This window comes from Colossoma macropomum, unplaced genomic scaffold (assembly GCF_904425465.1).
Source record: "Colossoma macropomum unplaced genomic scaffold, Colossoma_macropomum, whole genome shotgun sequence".
Lineage (NCBI taxonomy): Eukaryota > Metazoa > Chordata > Actinopteri > Characiformes > Serrasalmidae > Colossoma > Colossoma macropomum.
Genome location: NW_023494801.1, coordinates 29,966,874 through 29,985,176, shown reverse-complemented (window position 1 = coordinate 29,985,176; position 18,303 = coordinate 29,966,874). Strand labels below are relative to the sequence as shown.

General features: G+C 39.8%; 2 protein-coding genes across 4 annotated transcripts in view; one reads left to right on the top strand and one right to left on the bottom strand.

The window, feature by feature from the left end:
* The first annotated feature begins 871 nt into the window (after window positions 1-871).
* Window positions 872-15,506, top strand: LOC118821110. 3 transcript variants are annotated; one of them, XM_036589550.1, is made up of 2 exons: window positions 872-952; window positions 9,026-15,506. In XM_036589550.1, exon 2 carries the CDS (start codon window positions 9,173-9,175, stop codon window positions 12,437-12,439), a length of 3,267 nt encoding a protein of 1,088 aa, XP_036445443.1. In that variant the 5' UTR covers window positions 872-952; window positions 9,026-9,172; the 3' UTR covers window positions 12,440-15,506. The 3 variants fall into 3 exon arrangements, with proteins under 3 accessions (XP_036445443.1, XP_036445441.1, XP_036445442.1); XM_036589548.1 differs by lacking the exon at window positions 872-952 and adding an exon at window positions 1,392-1,545; XM_036589549.1 differs by lacking the exon at window positions 872-952 and adding an exon at window positions 1,557-1,720.
* LOC118821041 (cytokine-dependent hematopoietic cell linker) overlaps window positions 15,402-18,303 on the bottom strand; it is a 41,069-nt gene continuing 38,167 nt past the window's right edge. The window contains exons 17-18 of the mRNA XM_036589450.1: window positions 17,593-17,748; window positions 15,402-15,751 (exon numbers count right to left, since the gene is read on the bottom strand). Of these exons, the coding sequence (XP_036445343.1) occupies window positions 15,581-15,751; window positions 17,593-17,748 (327 nt within the window). The 3' untranslated portion in view covers window positions 15,402-15,580. The remainder of the gene's footprint in view (window positions 15,752-17,592; window positions 17,749-18,303) is intronic.

The window sequence follows — 18,303 nt, the reverse complement described above, 5'->3', positions numbered from 1 at the left end:
AGCCAACAGCATCCTGTGGGCAGCAACCTGTGACCACTGATGAAGGACTAGAGGATGACCAACACAAACTGCGCAGCAACAGATGAGCTACTGTCTCTGACTTTACAAGGTGGACCAACAAGGTAGTAGTGTCTAATAGAGTGGACAATGAGTGGAGGCTTTTGCACAGTATTGTAAAAGAACAGTCATACAAACAGCCTGTTTAATTATCAGGGATAAGAGAGGTCAGAAATTGCTAAAAAAATGAATTACACATAAAAAAGAACATACATAAAAAAGAACACACTCCTATGGAAACACCAAAACACACAAAGAACACACTCCTACATGCGTGCAGGGCTAACTCCCACTGAAATGCACTCCTCAACACACCTCACACACTCTGGCACACACAGGGTTAATACGTAAAGACACTTCTCAAAGCACTTTTAAACCAGAGAATGTGTAGAGAGAACCGCCACTCAGCAATGTCTTCTGGGTTCATCAAACACTAGAGGGTGCTCCCGAGAGTCCAAAATGAATAGGTTAATATGAAGCATTTTAGCAAAATCATAATTTGTAAATGCTAATTTTTTATATAGAATAATACATTAATTTCCTGAACACAGAACAGCATAAAACATTTGATCACCTCTATTATATTTTTGAGCACTTCCTAAATCCAGTTATAGGACTTTACAACAGCACCTTATGTACGTTCATGACGTCAGCGAGTGCAAACGCTTCACTCAGCCAGTGAACTGCTCTGCTCTCCAATCAGCACTCAGTAGCAGTAATGCTGACCAATCAGTACTCAGTATCAGTAATGTCAACTAATCAGCACTCAGTAGCAGTAATGCTGACCAATCAGTAGTCAATAGTAATGTCAACCGGGTAAGGTCAAACGCTAATGTAATGCTAGTGTCCTACTGTCAAAGAGCCATTGACGGAAGAAAAAAAAGGAAGTATGCAGGTATGTTCTGCTTTTTTAGTGAGATTTACCTTCTACTTTTCAAACTTAAACTAAAGTCCTGAACAAGAGGTTAGAAATTATTTTCAAATTTCGTTTTTAGTCGTTTAGCTCCATTTCCCTCCCATTTATTTAGGACTCGCTCGCGCGCGCCCTCTGGCGTTTCACAGTCACGTTTTAGATGTAGCCGGAGCAATAGGAAGTGGGCAGGCTCTCCTTAAACACATGTATAACAAGCCTAATACGCGTTTAAACACGTTTCTAACACATTCCCAACACAAGCTGGTAGCGACGAGTAAAGCAGGGCGAAAACGCCCGCAGAAACGCACTTCAAACACACTAAACGAAGAGGCTCCTACAGCCGCTCCGGCACGCGCAGGGTTAAGCTGAGGAGGCTCGTGACTGTGTAGAGCTCTACTGCAGCAGAGCGGTCAGCCAATGGCGTTGAGGCAGCTCCGGGGCAGCGCAACTGAGCGAGCACGGCGGAATTTACCGCAACAAAGCGCCGCGGGGGAGTAAATAACGCTTCATCTGACTTTAGGCGACGGATTTCATCCCATAATGGGCCATTCCAGCAGGCTACAGCGGAGATAAAGGTTGGTGTGCGCGGTTTCTGCTTCGGTACAGGGGGGGTGGGGGAGACTCGTCATGGCGACGTTTTGTGCAAACAATGGATTTGTGTCTGAGCGGTGCATGGACTCGGCGGGGAATCGCTGTCTGTTTCGGTGGAGACCCCCCTCCCCCACATGGGTGTCTGTCGTCGCTGAAAAGGTGATTTAGCTCACGCGAGATTGCCTCTTGTGCCCATTTTGTTTGTTGTCTTAAAGCAGCATGGCAGTATTTTCGCCCTTGGTGTTACTGTGAACTCACCCCTCACCCCCCGCCCCACTCTCTCCTGCACAGCCTCTCAAGGCTGCTGTGCAACTGGATAACGTTACATGCTCAGGGAAAAGCAGAATGGCAGCCTCTTTCCGGCTCCGTCGTCCGCTCCACCTCATCTAGCCGAAGTGTGTTTGGTTTCTCTGATTATTTTAATCAGTCAGACGATTCACAAGGAAATATTGTTGCAGCCCAGTTTGATTATGGCTGCTAGTGGAAGAATCTGACGCTGAAAATGTTGAACTTGAGTTCAGTTAAAGGAGATTTTGATCCGTTTTGCTGTGTTTAAATGGCTGCACAAATGACAGTTGACTGTTTGCAAAAGAGTGATTTAAACTAGCGGTGGGCAATATGACGATATTTTATAGATATCGTGATAATTTGTCTCAATACACTTTTCTGAGCATGTTGTGGATATCTTTAGTACTTAAAGACCACTGACTATGTTTCATTACAAAGAGAGCATAATTAGGTTTAATTTGATTTGTTGCAATGCTGTCTGTGAAACACTGAAAAATGTTTATTATTATTATTATTATTATTTGTTGTTGTTGTTGTTGTTGTTGTTGTTGTAGTAGTAGTAGTAGTAGTAGTAGTAGTAGTAGTAGTAGTAGTATCATAATAGTATTTTTTTATACAGGGCACTAAAGGTTCTATTTTCGTCTGTTCCAGTAAATGTCAGAAAAAAATAAATATCATGATGCATATCGTATATTGTTAAAATTGGTGAAACACTTCTCAGCTAATCACAGTCGTCTCCAAATGCTAACATTAAGTAAAACTCCTCCGAAAAACTGCAGTGAGAATGACGCTGGCAGTAAATAGACCTTTTTCCACAGTCACTGCGTCACTTCTAGCTATGAATAGTAGCAATATCAAACTTCTGCCTGCACTGTGGCAGCGGAGGGTCATCGGTTACAGCCAACCTTCTTGTGGCCTCAGCGTGGGTAATAGTAGAGCACTTGGCATGTCTGGTAGTTCCTCCGATGTGGGTGGACTGGCTTGTTTGACGTGGCTAAGGAACGTCTCGCAAAACGTAAGAACATTTGAACTTTGTATGCTCTTGCACATCTGCCGCTGTGGACTCAGAGGTGAGCCTGGTAAACGGAGTACACCGCGGCAGACGACTGTGTTGTGCATCCCACGTTTGAAAGCGCAGCTGCATTCAGATGGCGGAACGCTTTCCGCAAAAAATCCACGTCTGAACCATGAGGCATTTGACTGAGACAGGAATTGCGGAGAAGGGGCAGAGCAGATCTTTATGTTCAACACTACTTCACACATCCCTAAACAGATTTGCACTCACTGCACTTCATTTTGGAGGAGAAATAGTCCACCAGGCTTAGTTTTTCCTGCCCAGCCCATGTAAACATAGGCAACATTAGCAAGCACCCTGAACACCACAACCACTAATCATTGAGCTACAGTGGTGAGTAGTCTGTTTATCAAGGTTTTTAAGCAAACCTCTGTGATGACAACCTCCAGGATTGTAAATACGCCAGTGGTTAAATATTTATCTTGGAGCTGAGCATTTTTAATCACAAATGTGTGTAAATCTGTCCTACTGTACAGCCCACATTCGCTCTCCAGTTCAGTTTCACTCTGTTTTTTTGATCGGTTACCTTGTTAAGAGTGACACATGATGAGCGTCTCTTTTCAGCTGAAGTTGAACATTTTTAAACTTGATCGAGTGGAAACTGAGGTAAAGCTGTTTGGTTGAATTATTGGTGCATTTAGGAACACAGCAATGATTTTGGGCAGTATCAGCCATTGTAAAGAGCACAACTGGAAGCCTTTTAATGCTACTATTTACTTACGCATCAACGAACACAGAAGTGTGAAAATGGTCTATTAGTCAGAATTATTAGGATAAGAGAAGCGCTGAAGTGTTAACGGGGAGATTGTAATTCAGCCGCTGTTTCTGGTTCAGTCCTGAAGTGAGAAAGATGTCAGATGTCAGAACAAAGAAGCTGCTGGTAAGCTTTATCCAGGTCACTGAATTTTGTAACAGTGAAATCATTGATTTTCAACATTTAAATAACATCGCAGAACAGTGTTAATATCAGTTAGCTAACACTAGCTAAGTTAGTGTTTTTTAACCTGCTAAGAGATAGCTTAGCAAACGAGTCAGATTAAGCAGGACTGTACAGTTTTTGTGTTTGTGATGAAAACATTCTGGGTAAAGATAATGTTAATGCACTTGTACGCTTACAAATATTTTAAAGTTTGTCAAAATACCTCATGTACAAGACAACAAAGCTGCACCTGTTAGCTCCAGTGTTAGCTTTAGCATTAGCTCATCTGAAGAGACAGCTTCCATTGCTCCACGTCCTTATTAGATAAAATAGCGCTGAGTTGCTAAAAGATATCCTCTGTTTCATTGTGAATGTGGCTTTCATAATTTGTTATTTGCTTTGAATTGACGAACATTCATGTCATTATCTGTGTCTGCACTGGTACCAGTTAGCCTGAGGTAAACGTCTGTTGGATGTAGTGATGGAGAGTCGATTTCAAAAAGAAGTTCTTAGTTCTGTCGGCTCTATGTTTTATCGTTGTACTCGTCTTGAGCACAGATTCTCTAATATAGAAGAAATAGCAATCCTCTGGTGGTTGGCATTGACGAAAAGCATACGACCAGCTTGGCCAATCAAATCAAACCTTGTAAGCTTTAAGCCCATCATATTCTTGGTGTCAGCGAATCTCTTCCAGGGGTTACAATGGTTTTCTTCAGTAACAGCAAAACAGAGTCATTAAAGTTACAATTACAAAAGTTAGAAAGAAATAATTACTGATCACTGGTGCTGTAATGCATCATAATACTGATGGTTACAAACTGTACACACTTGCTAAATAAACATTGCAAATCCTAGCTGTGGCAAGCACATCTTGCTGTCATTCATCTCACAAGACTTTTGGTTTTTTGTATTAGGGTGTTTTCACACTAGAGCTTTTTTCCAGACCCCAGACCACTTTCTCTGCAAGTTCAGTATGCTTGGTCAAGTGTGAAAGCTGTTTTTGATCCTAGGAGTGGTCTGGAGAACCAATCTCTGGTCCTCCTGAAATCGGTAGTCTGGGGTTCGCTTTTAACAAACTCTGCTGTGGTCCACTGTGCATGTGGAAGCTATCTGCTCCTGGTGCTGTATGTGGTGTTGTGTGATTGGTTCATTTTGTAACGTGACTGCTTTGAAATATCGCATCACTGCCCTTTTCAAGTTTTGTGATGGCAGGGAAATGATTGCCGGTGAAAAAAGCTCTGTTCTTTGCTGCTTGAGTGTTTGTATCTAAAGAAAATAATAAAAAGCAGCAATCAGATGACGCTTGTGTCTACCATTTTGCAAACCTGCCCGCACAAATCTGGCATATGGACTTTCGCAATCGATCCAAGGTTCAGATGGAATTCTTCTCTGTGAAAGCAAACCTGCGATAATGAACCCTTCCCCCAAACGAGCCCAGAATCAGCCATGGGTGCGTGAAAATGCCCTTAGACACCCTGTTGCTTACAGGACAGTCAGTTTGTAACATTACGATCTCCGTCCACAAAACAGCAGTTATTCAGGGTACACAAGCATTTCCTCTGTATTTTCCCATTCAGTCACTCAGAGCCTCTGGTCTCTCTGCTCGCACCCCATTACACTTTTTACACAAAGGATTGCCATCATCCCCACGGGGAGGGTCTCTGGCTCAAGAGAAATTTTGAGGAAGGCTTGTGTAAAGCAAGAAAGAGTCTGAGTTTTAGTAGCATGAGTTTGTTTAATTACCAGCTTTAAACAATGTTGACACTGCTCACCAGCCACTGTAAGCACAAATTCTGGTTGCAGAAACATTTTCGATGCGTCTGTCTTTACAGTGCACTGCTCTGCACCCTAATCTTGCTCACAGAAACAAACTGCTTATTTTCTTCATGACTAGGCTTTCAATAAACGATTACAAACAGTACAAGGAACAAAAACAAAAAAACAAAATAAACAATATTTTCACAGAATGTGGCGGAAAAGAGGGTGAAGCTGAAGTTGCTGTCATATTCGTGTTTCTTATCCAAATTGTCCGTTCCACCGTAAATGGCGCTGCTGTTACATTCTAGTGCCTGCGCAACTGCTGCATCATTTAAAGTGGAACAGACCAGTTGAATAAGAAGTAAACTTCAGTCTTGTTTCATTTTCAATGAATTATGACTACAGTGAAGATTCTCTTAGTACATCGTTTCTCCTCATCCTCTAGCCTGCTTGAGCTCGAGCTCCCTTTAGCAGCCTTATTATGTGAAATAGTCTGTCTGATGGTAAGATGTTTTCAGTCATTAGTTGGTTGTAATCAGTTGTATTAGGTATATACTATGTAATCTAGAAACTGTCAGTTAACATATCACTATAATCTGTACCTACTATGTAAATTATATTTAGTTGGTTAAACCTCTGCTGTATCCCTATATCAGACTCTTATGCTCACTTGGTTAAAATTAAGAAGTCGAGGAGTTGACTCAAATGACTCCACCAGCTGGGGTTAAGAGTCAGAGTCAACTCTAGAAAACCTGGAGTCGTGCATCACTAGATGGATGTAGCAGTAGTAACAAATTAAGACGGACTTGTGAGAATTTTGCACACGGTCAATTAGATAATTGAGATGTCGTTCAGCGTGGTTTGATTTAAAATGGTTCATTGTAGAGGAACTTATCAATTCGGATTTCTTTACAGTGGGGGTGATGAGCACTCGGGTCGCAGTATAGTCATTTTATTTGCTGTCAAAAATGGATAATGTACCTTCAGGTCTTCTGATGTTCCTGTAAAGATTAGCTCATTTTAGCTCAATAATCAGTTCATGTACTTTTAATCTGATGTGTTTGGTTTTTCAGCACCTGCGATTCTGAACAAACATGACCAAATAGAGAGGAGCTGCCTGCAAAGCAGTGAATTTTACAGACTTGAGTAAACACTATAAATGTGAAATGGCAAGACGTGACAGTATTATGTGCAATTTTGAACCATAAAACTCCCAAATATTTGGCAGTTAGCGGCTCCATATTAAAAAGAAAGCTGAAATAAGATGTTTGAATTTTATATCACTGCTTATTCTTCGGTTTGTGTTTTTGGTGGGCTGCAGAGCTATGGTTGAGCTGCATAAGTTGTGTATTTAACAAGAAATACAAGTATTGAATGATGTCTTCAGGCCTGGAGCTTTCTCATTATCAGATTTCTTAATTGCTGGTAAATGTTGAATGAATTACTGCCAAAATCTGATTTTCTAAAGTTGTCAGATGATTTTGTATATGTAAACATACTCTGTTTTACTACCTTTAGCTTGACACTAACACAACATTGAAATTCCCATAGAAGTGGTAAATAGCATTATCATTGTGGTGGTGTTCGGGCCACTAAGAAAGTGAAGATTTCTGTACTAAACACTGCTGTGTAATAATGTGAGTGGTAAAAGTTCATGGAATGACCGGCTCAAAGCAGCATTAAAGATTTCTCAAAATCACATTTAAAATTACTTGAAATTAAATTTGCGGATACTTGCAGATATAACAATAATATACGTTTTAAATGCTCCTACTGGTCTAACTTAGTAAGAAAAAATGTGATTAATACATTATACAAATACTATTTGCCAGATTACTCTATTTGCCAAGTTACTTTGTTCCCCTGCAGCTTGTGTCTTCTATGCTTGGCACAAAGTCAAGGAGGACAGGCCACACGAGCCAAGTGGTGAACCTGCCTAGCCACTTCAGGGTGCCCCTCTTCATGTTCAGACAGGCCTATTGCTCCAAAACGTCTTCAATCCTCTGCTCTACTGTCTGTAGTTTGGCAAAGCTCAATTTGGCCTGCATGTTGTCCTCACTGCTATTTTCCATGATGGAATAAATGCCGACCGAACAAAAGCAAACAAAAGCTAAAATCGTAGTGGTGATAAAATAAAATGATCATTCTAATTCAAACTTGGTGTCTACGTTAGGGATGTACATTCAGACAAATTTTGAGATTTGAGTATCTTTGAGTTCCTGAACGGATATCCAGTTAACTGCCGTAAATTCAGATAATAAATACGAGCAAAACTATTGTTGGCCTGTATGTTTTGTCTGACTTTCTGTGATGAAATGTAATGAATATCCGAATACTGATTATGGCATTCAAATACAGTCGCCTCGAACGGTTAAATGATTACTTGAATACCTGTGCACATTTCTAGTCTAGATACGTGACTAATAAATGTGACGCAAGTGACTCATAAAAGTTGGACTTGAATGGTAGGGTTGCAGTTGTGGATTCTATCACAGCAACCTATGTCATGTCAGCAGCTGGGCTTCAGCCTGTAAAAGGCTGTTTGGCCCAGCTCTACTGAATATATTAACTAGTAACAATCAGACATTTCAACGCATATATACGCATACTTATTTGGAAATATGGTATGTAAACCATTTTACCAATAGGGAACTTGCGGCATAAATACTTTTCCAATGTATTAGAGCTTTGCTTTGAAGTTTTTGTTATTTGGATTCAGCTGACATTTTAGCATTTATACAAAGCTAATTTGACTGTTATTACTTTTGCATCATGGTGTACCATATTACCATTGTACTGCCCAAGCATGCCCTACTAAAGTGGTTCTTATAGCATATAGAAATGTCAGATGGGTCCTAGCATGTTTCTACAACGAATGGACATAAGTTTGCCCTCACAGATTTTGTGTATAAGAAGTCAAAGGCTCAAAATCATGCTACATAATACCCTTAGATTAAGGGTTTCGTTTAATAACAAGCCTGGCAGGTGGCTAACAGACTTCTCCAATAATATTCATATTTGAAATAGTATTTGAAGTATTCATGTCGGCTCATCTAGGACATGGCAGTTAAGTTGCTGAAAAGCTACTAAAATGGTAGATTCTGTTGAGACCAAGTGTCCAAGGTAAAATATTATGACTATGATGATATTCAGAGGAGTGTCATTTGCTTGTCTTCTCCACTTAATCAAAGCAGTAATGAACAATGAAAAGATTAATCTACTATTTAAATAGTAATTTGTTGCAGTCATTTTGTAATTGGCATCTAAACACTTGTGGATGTGTTTCTTTCCATTTAATTCAATATACATTTAAAATACAAATTAAAATTTCTTCAGCTTAGTATAAGATCAATTTGACAAAACTATATTTGTTTGTTCAGTTAAAATGATCACAATCTTATCATTTTTGTTCTTTTTTGGTTAGGTTGACCGGAGGTGTGTATCGCTGATTGCAACTTGCCACTTCCACATGTGGACCATCGTATAGCCTATTGAACCAACGTTGGATACCAATGAGTAATGACAGTATTTAATCAGCAAAGACATTTTGGCTCTTGGATTTGTCTTAAATATGAAGTCAACAGGACTGCAGCAAAACTTCATCTGGTTTGTGGAAAATAAGACCAAAGAAGCGCCCAGTAGGCGTCTCTGTTGTGAGAAATGCCGCTTCTCAACCAAGGACATTGAACTGTTTGAAAGGCATGTGGCTCATCATGAGGAGGTGACCTTCTCTTGTACCCTGTGCAGCCATGTCTCGTACTCCAGAGTTGAGTCCCAACGGCACATTGTCACACACAAAGGATCATATCCATATAAGTGTAACTGGTGCTCCTATGGAGCAGTCAGGAGGGACTACATGGTAAAGCACATTCAGAGAATACATGGGAAACCTGCGGATGGAAGTTTTACCACTGACTGTACTATACCCAATGCAAAAATTGAACATCTATCTCAACAACAAATTACTGATCTGTGCCCTGACATTTCAAGAACATCAGGTGAACCTATACAAAACGTAAAGTTTGTGAGTCATTCGGCTGGGAATGTGTTCAGTCTACTCCCCAGTGTAAGTCAGCCTAGACCCAGTGCACCGTATCTTGTTGTCAGACCTGTGCACCAAACAACCAGTAACCAGACCCATCTGATCTGCAGCACAGCAGCTCAGTCAGTTACCAGCACAACATGCATCCTTCCTGTTTCTAAGACTGTCAATACACCTCACAGTTTGCCCAGCACAAGTCACCTTGTAAGTAAAGTTACACAAAGTGTCAGCAATCCACCAAATATTACAGTGAATGAAGTAGATCATAGACTTCCTGGAAAAACATCCTTGGGAAAGGCCAGTTCTCCAAGTGCACTTCCCAGAGTTCACGTTAGTATCCCTGCAGATCGTGCAATTCCACAAAAAACACTGCTTCAGAGTCAAGTGGGAGCTACTACTGAGAAGACTGTCATTCAGTCAAGAACAGTTTCAAATAGTCAAGTTGTTTGTATCTCTTCAGATCATACCATTCAGCAAAATCCACTGCTTCAGACCCAAGAGGCAGCAGTTACAGAGAAGACAGTCAGTCAGTCAAAATCAGTTTCTAAAAATCAGATTGCTTTCACTGTTGGAACCAACACCCACCTTAAGACACTTCTCAGCAACCCATTGGAATCGTTTGGTCAAAGGGCTGTGGAAGCCCAAAATGTGCCGACAACTTTGCCTGCACAGAGGCCGGTTCATACGGGAGTTATACGCAACTTGCCAGTGGCACATGCTGTACAAAGGTCTCTTCCATCGGGGGCACATCCCAGCTCACCAGTCGAGCGGTTTGGACAAGGAGCACCGTCCATCACACTTCGCACTCAGTGTGCAGATAAGACTAATCGACGAAAAACACGTCCCAACATCCTTGCGAAGCGACCTGCAGAGAAGCTTGAACCAAGTACACAGTCCAGTGTCCAAGTGGAATTGCTAGCACCTTTAAACCAGCCGATTGAACACAACAGACCTTTGACAGTGTCATGTCCTGAAGAGATTACCATCCCTGCTGGCTGCCTTGTTGAGCTGGTGGAGGTGAAAAATGTCAATGGGACTCGAGAATTGGAGCTTCGGCTAGTCCCACAGCAGCCCACTGGACCTCAACTGGTAAGTTCAAGGAGCACCACTCCAGATAGTACAGCAAACAGACTGTCCTTTAAATGTAAGGTTGCCCCAGGTGATAATGGACCAACGAGACTGATCCATGGCACCAGCAGCTTACAGACAAATGCCATTCCTGAGCCTCCGGTCAAAGGATCCCATCTAAAGGAGCATTCTACGGATGTCAAAGTTGGTGTGAAAGATGAACCTGAGGTAAAAGTGCTATGGTCCAAGATCAGTGTTACAGAGACTCCAGGATCTTTAAGTGGAGGGTTCTATAATGTACCAAGGGCAGTGGCTAGGCCTTTAGAATCACATCAACCATCTACTGGACGCAAAAATGTTGCAAAAGCTACAGAACCAGTTACTCCAGTGCGCCAGATGCATTGCAGAGGAAGTGCCACATCCCAAAGTGCAAACAGTGTGAATGGTACAGTTGAAGGTCCTGTGAATGAACACCGTGCTACTCGAGTCTCACTAAACAAACATGAGGATGTGGAATCTAGTTATCAAGGCCTTCCTGTGATTTCATCAGTTTTTTCACTGTGCCCTAGTCCTGAAGCAACTTTGAATGGCATCCACACCAGAGTAGGGATTTTAGATGAACATGTAGTGGGGGTCCAGACATCATCAGGTTCAGAGTCAAAAAAAACTGTGGCAAATGATTCAACAGTATGTAAAACTGACTTGAAAACAGAGGAAGAAACTGGCTTAATGACTGAAAACAATCCAAAATCTAGCCTGAAACTGAAAGAGAAGGACTGTCTTTTAGAAGACACCAAAGTACTAGATGCCGTAGTACCTGAAAAGAGAGACAATGCTGAGAAGAGTCCCCCAAAATTTCCAGATGATCCGAAGGACAAAATTATGCCAGAAATGTGTAGTTCTTCAACAGATACTCCACAGACAGATGCAGATCAATCACTGGAGATGAATGTTTCACCATTGAACATTAACGACTTTTCCCCACAACGTGAGGAAAGGGAGCAAGCATCCATGTCAGAGAGCAATGTACTTGTGCAGAGGGAAGGTCACCCTGCTTTGCCAATGAATCCTACAGTAGCTTTGGCCAGGATTCCAAGTTTGGATTTCTATTCACTTGTAGAATCTGCAAAGAAGGTTTCAAAGAGAGCAACTGGAGAAGAAAGCATAACAGCCAGACCTGTTCTTTGCTGTACGTCAAACCAGCAAAATGTGCAAGAGAGAGCCATTAAGCTAGTTTTAAAGAGGAAACGCTCTGAAAGTGAAAACAGGGATTCAGGTCAAGTACCACAGCCAGTATTGGCACAGTTTGCTGTACAATCTCCATACAAAAAACATAAAAAAGAAAAGAAAAGCGCTAAGAAACATAAATCCTCTAAGGTCATGTTGGGTCTCAATGAGATCTTGGTGAAAGGTAAAATAGGAAAACTGTGGTTAACCCCGTTAAAAGAAGATCAGCTTGTCAAACTTCCAGCACCAAACCAACCCGTGGTGGTTCTTAACCTTCCAAACTCCCTACTCCAGATGGTCAGTCAAGATGTTCAGACTCAAAAGAATTATGAGTTGGTTTCTCCATCCCATAGCCCCCATACCCAGACTGAAGAAGCCACTCCTGCTGAACTTGTGACGCAGTGTCCCTCATTCAAAATGAAACTGAAGAAAGTCCAGGGTCGGAAATATGAGGTCACTGAACTTGTTCTTAAGGGCGTCTCAGAAAAAATGATCCTGTGAAAAAGTTTGTAAACAACTTTGTTTTTACAGTATTTCCTGTCCACTTGATGTCTTTTATGACCTTTCAGTGCACTACTATAGCGCATACTGTTATTACTGTCAAACGCTGCTTAAAGGACAAAAACCCTAGACGGGACTGCTTACTGGAGTGACTGTCAACTTTCAACTTTGTATATATGTGTACATAACCTGCGGTACAGTTCCCCCTCCAGTCTTTTTATATAAAAATGTTTGTTTTAAAGTTTTGCAAGTGTACACAAGGACTGGTAACTGAAAGTTTTCAGTCAGCTTATTGTGGTATTCAACTACTACTTTAGACATTCCACTACAGAGTATTTCTACAATGTCAGTGTCACTACATTTGCAAACTCTTTGATGACCCTTTGTTTGGTGGCCTACCTCATCTTGTTGAACGAGTGCCATGTATGATATGTATTTTAAAATGGTGTCACTATTTTAGTTGTTCATTGGGTCAAAGGTATGAGTGTTATCAGCCCTGTTTTTGTAAAATGTGCCAACATCAATGTCAGTGGGACCATCAGTTGGATGTGAAAGCTTTTGTTTGCAGGATGGTCTGCATGACAAATTCTTACTCCAGTGTTCTGTATATGAGAATATGGCTATAGAGAAAGTATAGGAGAGATGCAGGAGGGCTGCAAAACAGTGGAAGCACCAGCAAGTATGTATAACAGTAAAAGTTTGGGCTGCTTGTTCTTTCAGAACAGCTTTGTTTTCTTAGACTCTTTTATTCCTTTCTTGAGAGTAGGTGGCTGTTGAATGTAGGCTTGGGCAGTGTGATGATATCATTATTGGGATAAATAACATCACATTAGTCACAATGTGCTTTTCAGGGCATATCATGATTATTGCCAGTGCTTGAAGAATATAGAACAACTACATTTCATTACAAAGAGGGCACAATTGTTGCATGTTCCAACTTATAAAACCTCAGAAAAACAAAATAAAATATGATGCACATCTTGTATCATGAAAACCAAGTATGGTGATTAGTGCTAGGTATCGAAATTCAGTGAATTGGTACTGAGCAAATTAATTCACAAATTTTAGTATCTATTTCAATAGTAGTCAGTGAGCCAGTAAACATGCTCGTTCAGAAATCTTTATCTGTATGCATGTTATTAACATTGGCACTACTTGATTTGCAGACTAATCCGTTATTGTCAGTAAACAACCAGCACATATTTCTTGTTTAAGCCACACCCACTTCTGCTTTGTTATTTAAATGAAATTTCTTTCAGAAATCTGTATAGTAGTATAGGTGTTGGTGTTTATATCGGTATCGAGTATTTCAGTATGATACCCAACCCTAAACGTGATGTCATCTTGCCCTCCCCTAGTAGAACATAGCAGAAGTGAATATTGGTATTGAAATGAATTAGAAACCCTGTGCATTTTTGTTTATGACCATGGTTTTCTACCATTTTGTTTTGACCATGAAGGCAGAGGAGCAATGTAAACGAACACAAAATTAATAGAGCAACGTCTGAAAAAAAATCTTTAGTGGTAGGTATTATCATAGTGGAAATTCTATTGTATGTTTGGGATGGAAAAAACCAAACCTAAGGCACATCTAAGCAATTTTTCTTTTCTATGTCCATGTTGGTTTCACATTCCCATGTTGTGCCCAGCACATACATATTTAAGGGCAATGCAGTGTTCTATTCAGTCATACATTTGCTCCATCACTGATTCCTGTACAAATGTATATACTGTGACAACTGGCACAGAACTTTTGATATTCGTGTTCTTTATTGGACATTTTGTACCTCAAAGCCCTAATTGTACATAATTGAGAGGAGATGAAGGTTCTAAGGGTTGAATTCAGACTGTGGTTTCATTACTGAATTGTTGTTTGGTTCTTTGAGTGCCTTAAAAGGAGCATTTCATATCCACAATTTAACAGAATCCCTTTTTGTAAAGTAAGTCTAGGGGCAGCAATGTTCCTGTCTGTCTTTCTTTTGATGAAGGTCACCTGACTGCTAATTCTTAATCCTATAGCTGTACGATGTGGCAAGAAATGTTGACCAAATTGTTATATCCATGCTCCATCTACAAATGTGTTCATTATTAGCAACTGTTTGGACAGGTTTTAAAGCAGAGGTGCCCAAAGCTTCTGTCCCAGGGGTTCTCGCACTACAATACCCAGCATGCTTTACGCAAATACATTAAAATCACCATTTGGAATCTTCCCCACTGGAATAAAGCAATCCTGTAGCTGTTACTTACTAATGAGTTGTTCTATTTGCATTGTGGTTAGTGACTAATATTGGTGTCCTAGATTTTTGAAAATTTGAACACTGGTCATGAAAAGTATTTAAAAATATATCTTAGAAACAACAACGATGCACATCTTAGGGCAACTTAGGGCAACCGTCTGGTGAGCCAACTTTGGTTCACCTTGGGCAGCAAAAATACCATTTCATGTAATAAGAAATTGTAGCATGCAACTCAAAACATGTAAATTATTCAGATTGGACTGCTATATTGTTTATTTAGAGTTGCTAAGTAACTAGGTTTTTGTTTTGATGAGAATCAACACTAGGCAGGCTGTAAATGCAAAGAATTTCCTATCATGCTAACAATAGCTTGATTACACAACAAAAACAAAGACTACATGCGCTCTGTTCTAATAGTAACCCTACAACATGCATATGAAATAATATTATTTAAAATTAAAAATGCTCTGAATTTGCATGTTTTGACAAAGGCTCATTGAGTTGTGCTGTACAATTTCTCATTGGGTTGAATGGGATTTTTGCCAGCATTCTGTGAAGGTTGTCCAGTCCTGTAGCAGTTGCTATGAAACAGCATATTTGTAGGTGTAGCACAAATAGGTCAGTTCACAGTTAGGAAGGAACCACATGAATATACCATCATATCCTTTCTTTGACATTCTGTAAATGAGAAATGAGGAAATCAGAGACCCAGGCTGACTAAGAAGTTATGAGTTTGACTTAAAATACTTTAATGGGAATTTGTTTGTAAATACATTGCTTTGTGTTTAAAAAACATCAGTGTATTTGTGTAATGTTTTGACTCAATAAAATAACTTTTTAAGTTCTTCTTTGTTCTGTGGGCCTTCTGTCAGCACAGAGGAAGGTGTATAGTATTGTGTTTATTTTATCCGGTTGTGGAGATGTGCAGCAGTTGATTCATGTCCTGTACTGTGATTGGGTACATAAGGACGCAGTGTCTCTTTGGGTGGGAGGTTGCTGAGGGGTTCCGTCCGTCGATGAGAACGATAGGGAAGATAGAGTGGAATTTAATGATGTCCGCCACAGAGTCAAAAGTCTGGAAGACAAGAGTTTTAAAACATTACATCAACACTCATTTTGTGCTATTTATACTGGTTTACAGCAGTGCTCCTCTGCGGATGTGCTGTCATTTTGCAGTTCACCATTAGCATCTGGACAAGCTCTGGGTCAAAGCTGTTTTTCTCTGTGGCTAAAATAAATGTTGCTTTTAAAAATCACTCCTTTTACATTCTGTTGTTAATCAACAAACTCTAAAGCCAATATATTTTGTGCTACACACATTTTTACCTGAATGCCACTGTGTCATGGTTGTTAAAGGGGCACTGTGGCCAAAGTTATTTGTCATGTAGTGCAATGTTCTCTAATAAGGTTGGGCTATATATATATATATATATATATATATATATATATATATATATATATATATATATATGTGTATGTGTATGTGTGTGTGTGTATGTGTATGTGTGTGTGTGTATATGTATGTGTGTGTGTGTATATGTATATATGTATATATATATGTATATATATATATATATATATATATATATATATATATATATATATATATATATATATATATATATTGACCAACTGCTTGTTTCATTATAAAGAGGAGAAAATTTTTCACGTTTAACTGGATTTGGTGTAACCCAGTATGCCAAATGATGAACAAAAATCATTCACAATTTTTGATAGTATTTTTTTTAAATATAGCACTACTGGTTCTTTTTTTCTCTGATCAGATGTTTGAAAAATAAATATTACCATGTCATATATTGTGAAAAGTTCTTCAAGTACTACAATATTATATTTTTGCCATATCGCTCTCCTCTATTCTCTAGCACAGCATTGTGTCTCTCAGCTCTTTGGATTTCGCAGCTCACCATTCAATTTTCTTAATTTGGCTTAATCCTGCACTAGCCAGCTAGAGGACAGAAAAAGCCTGAATCTAAAAATCCACCCCGAAATGCTTATAGTTTTTCTCTCCTACTGTAAATTCCTCCCACCTTCAATACACATTATCAGCAGGGGTGGGTTTTCCTAGTCTTTAAAACAAAGTCTAAATCTAGTGACTACTACTGCACCAATGTAGGACATGAGTAAGCTATTTTACAGTGGATGTAAAGATGGTTACATTTTTCATTTTGGTCAGAGTGTGCGTCTAAGCAGTAAAAATAGGAAATTTGCTATGCTAAATGCAAGCTAACACTCCTGCACAATCAACAAAAGACATCGGAATACTGGCAAACTCACCAGAATAGCCTGCACAAACCAGCCAATATTAAACATTTTTGTGGTGTTTAATGAGGCAGATTTCGACATTTGTGTACTACTATGTACTTTTAAGTACCAAACAGTGAAGTTCTACATGACCGTTTTCCAACCTTGCCTGTATTTGGCCTCCAACAAAAAGTAATTTGGGCTGAAATGTTTTCAGACTGAAATCCTCAGGGACATGAGAAAAAGTAAACTTCAGACACTCTTTTCGGATCTGTTGGTCCTGCTTGATACATTCACTTCCTGACAGTCAGGAACAGCACAACGTTTAGTCGTGTGGATAACTCTCTACAAGCTGTTTGCAGTAACAACACTCCATATCACTGCAATGTGAATGGCCAGGCTAAACAACTGTAGGCTGAATATGTAAATGTGTTGATGGGCATGACATCACAACCATGAATTCTGTTCTTGCAGCTTAATTTGTAGCTGTGGACTGGGGTGTGAATGGTAAATGAAGCTAAAAATGTTTACATAGACCATCAAGCTCTTACTTAATGACTGCTGACAGCAATACTGTCCTGTTTTTCTGTTATGAATAAAGAATATATTCCTGCTCACTGAGTAAGAGGGCAGTTTCATGTGTCGCTAACTCACATCGTTGGTCTTGATCCTGGTTCCCAGTGTGTATTTAGAGGTCTCCTTGCAGAAGCGGATCTGGATGTTGAAGACTCTGTTTTCATAGAAGACGGCCAGGACAAAGGGCTCATTGGTAGTGTTCCTGGAACAGTCACGCACTAGAAAAGCTCCTTCCTGTCAGTAAAGACACAGCAGCAGATGAGACAGAGGGCACAGGGCACAACAAGGGAAACACACAGATTAGCGACTGCACATGTTGAATTCTGTATTCGTGTGTGAAGTTCAAGAAGAAGTCAGAGTTTGGTTTTGTTCTGGGTTCGTAAGGCGTTTTCACACTTTTGAATTTAAGCATTTCAATGGTCATGGTTTTCTGTGCATATGTGACACATCAAACAGCTATAAATAGTCTCAAAAACTAACATCAGTGTGCTCACAGTATGTTTTTTTTTTTTGTAGTTCATTTCATGGTCCTATTGATTTTTGCATGATAGATAGATAGATAGATGCATACAACTTTATTTTTATTGCACAGAAAACCTGTACAGGGCAATTAAATAAAAAATGAAACCAAAATGGCCCAAGTATGCTTTGTGTTTTGCTTTATGGTTAAAGAACCTCTTGGCTGTGAGCACTTTTTCTACCGAATTGGTTCAAAGTCAGTGTTCAAAAAACATTTTGGACTTTTAATTGACTTGGTTTTTAGACTAAAATCTGTTTGCTTTGAGTAAC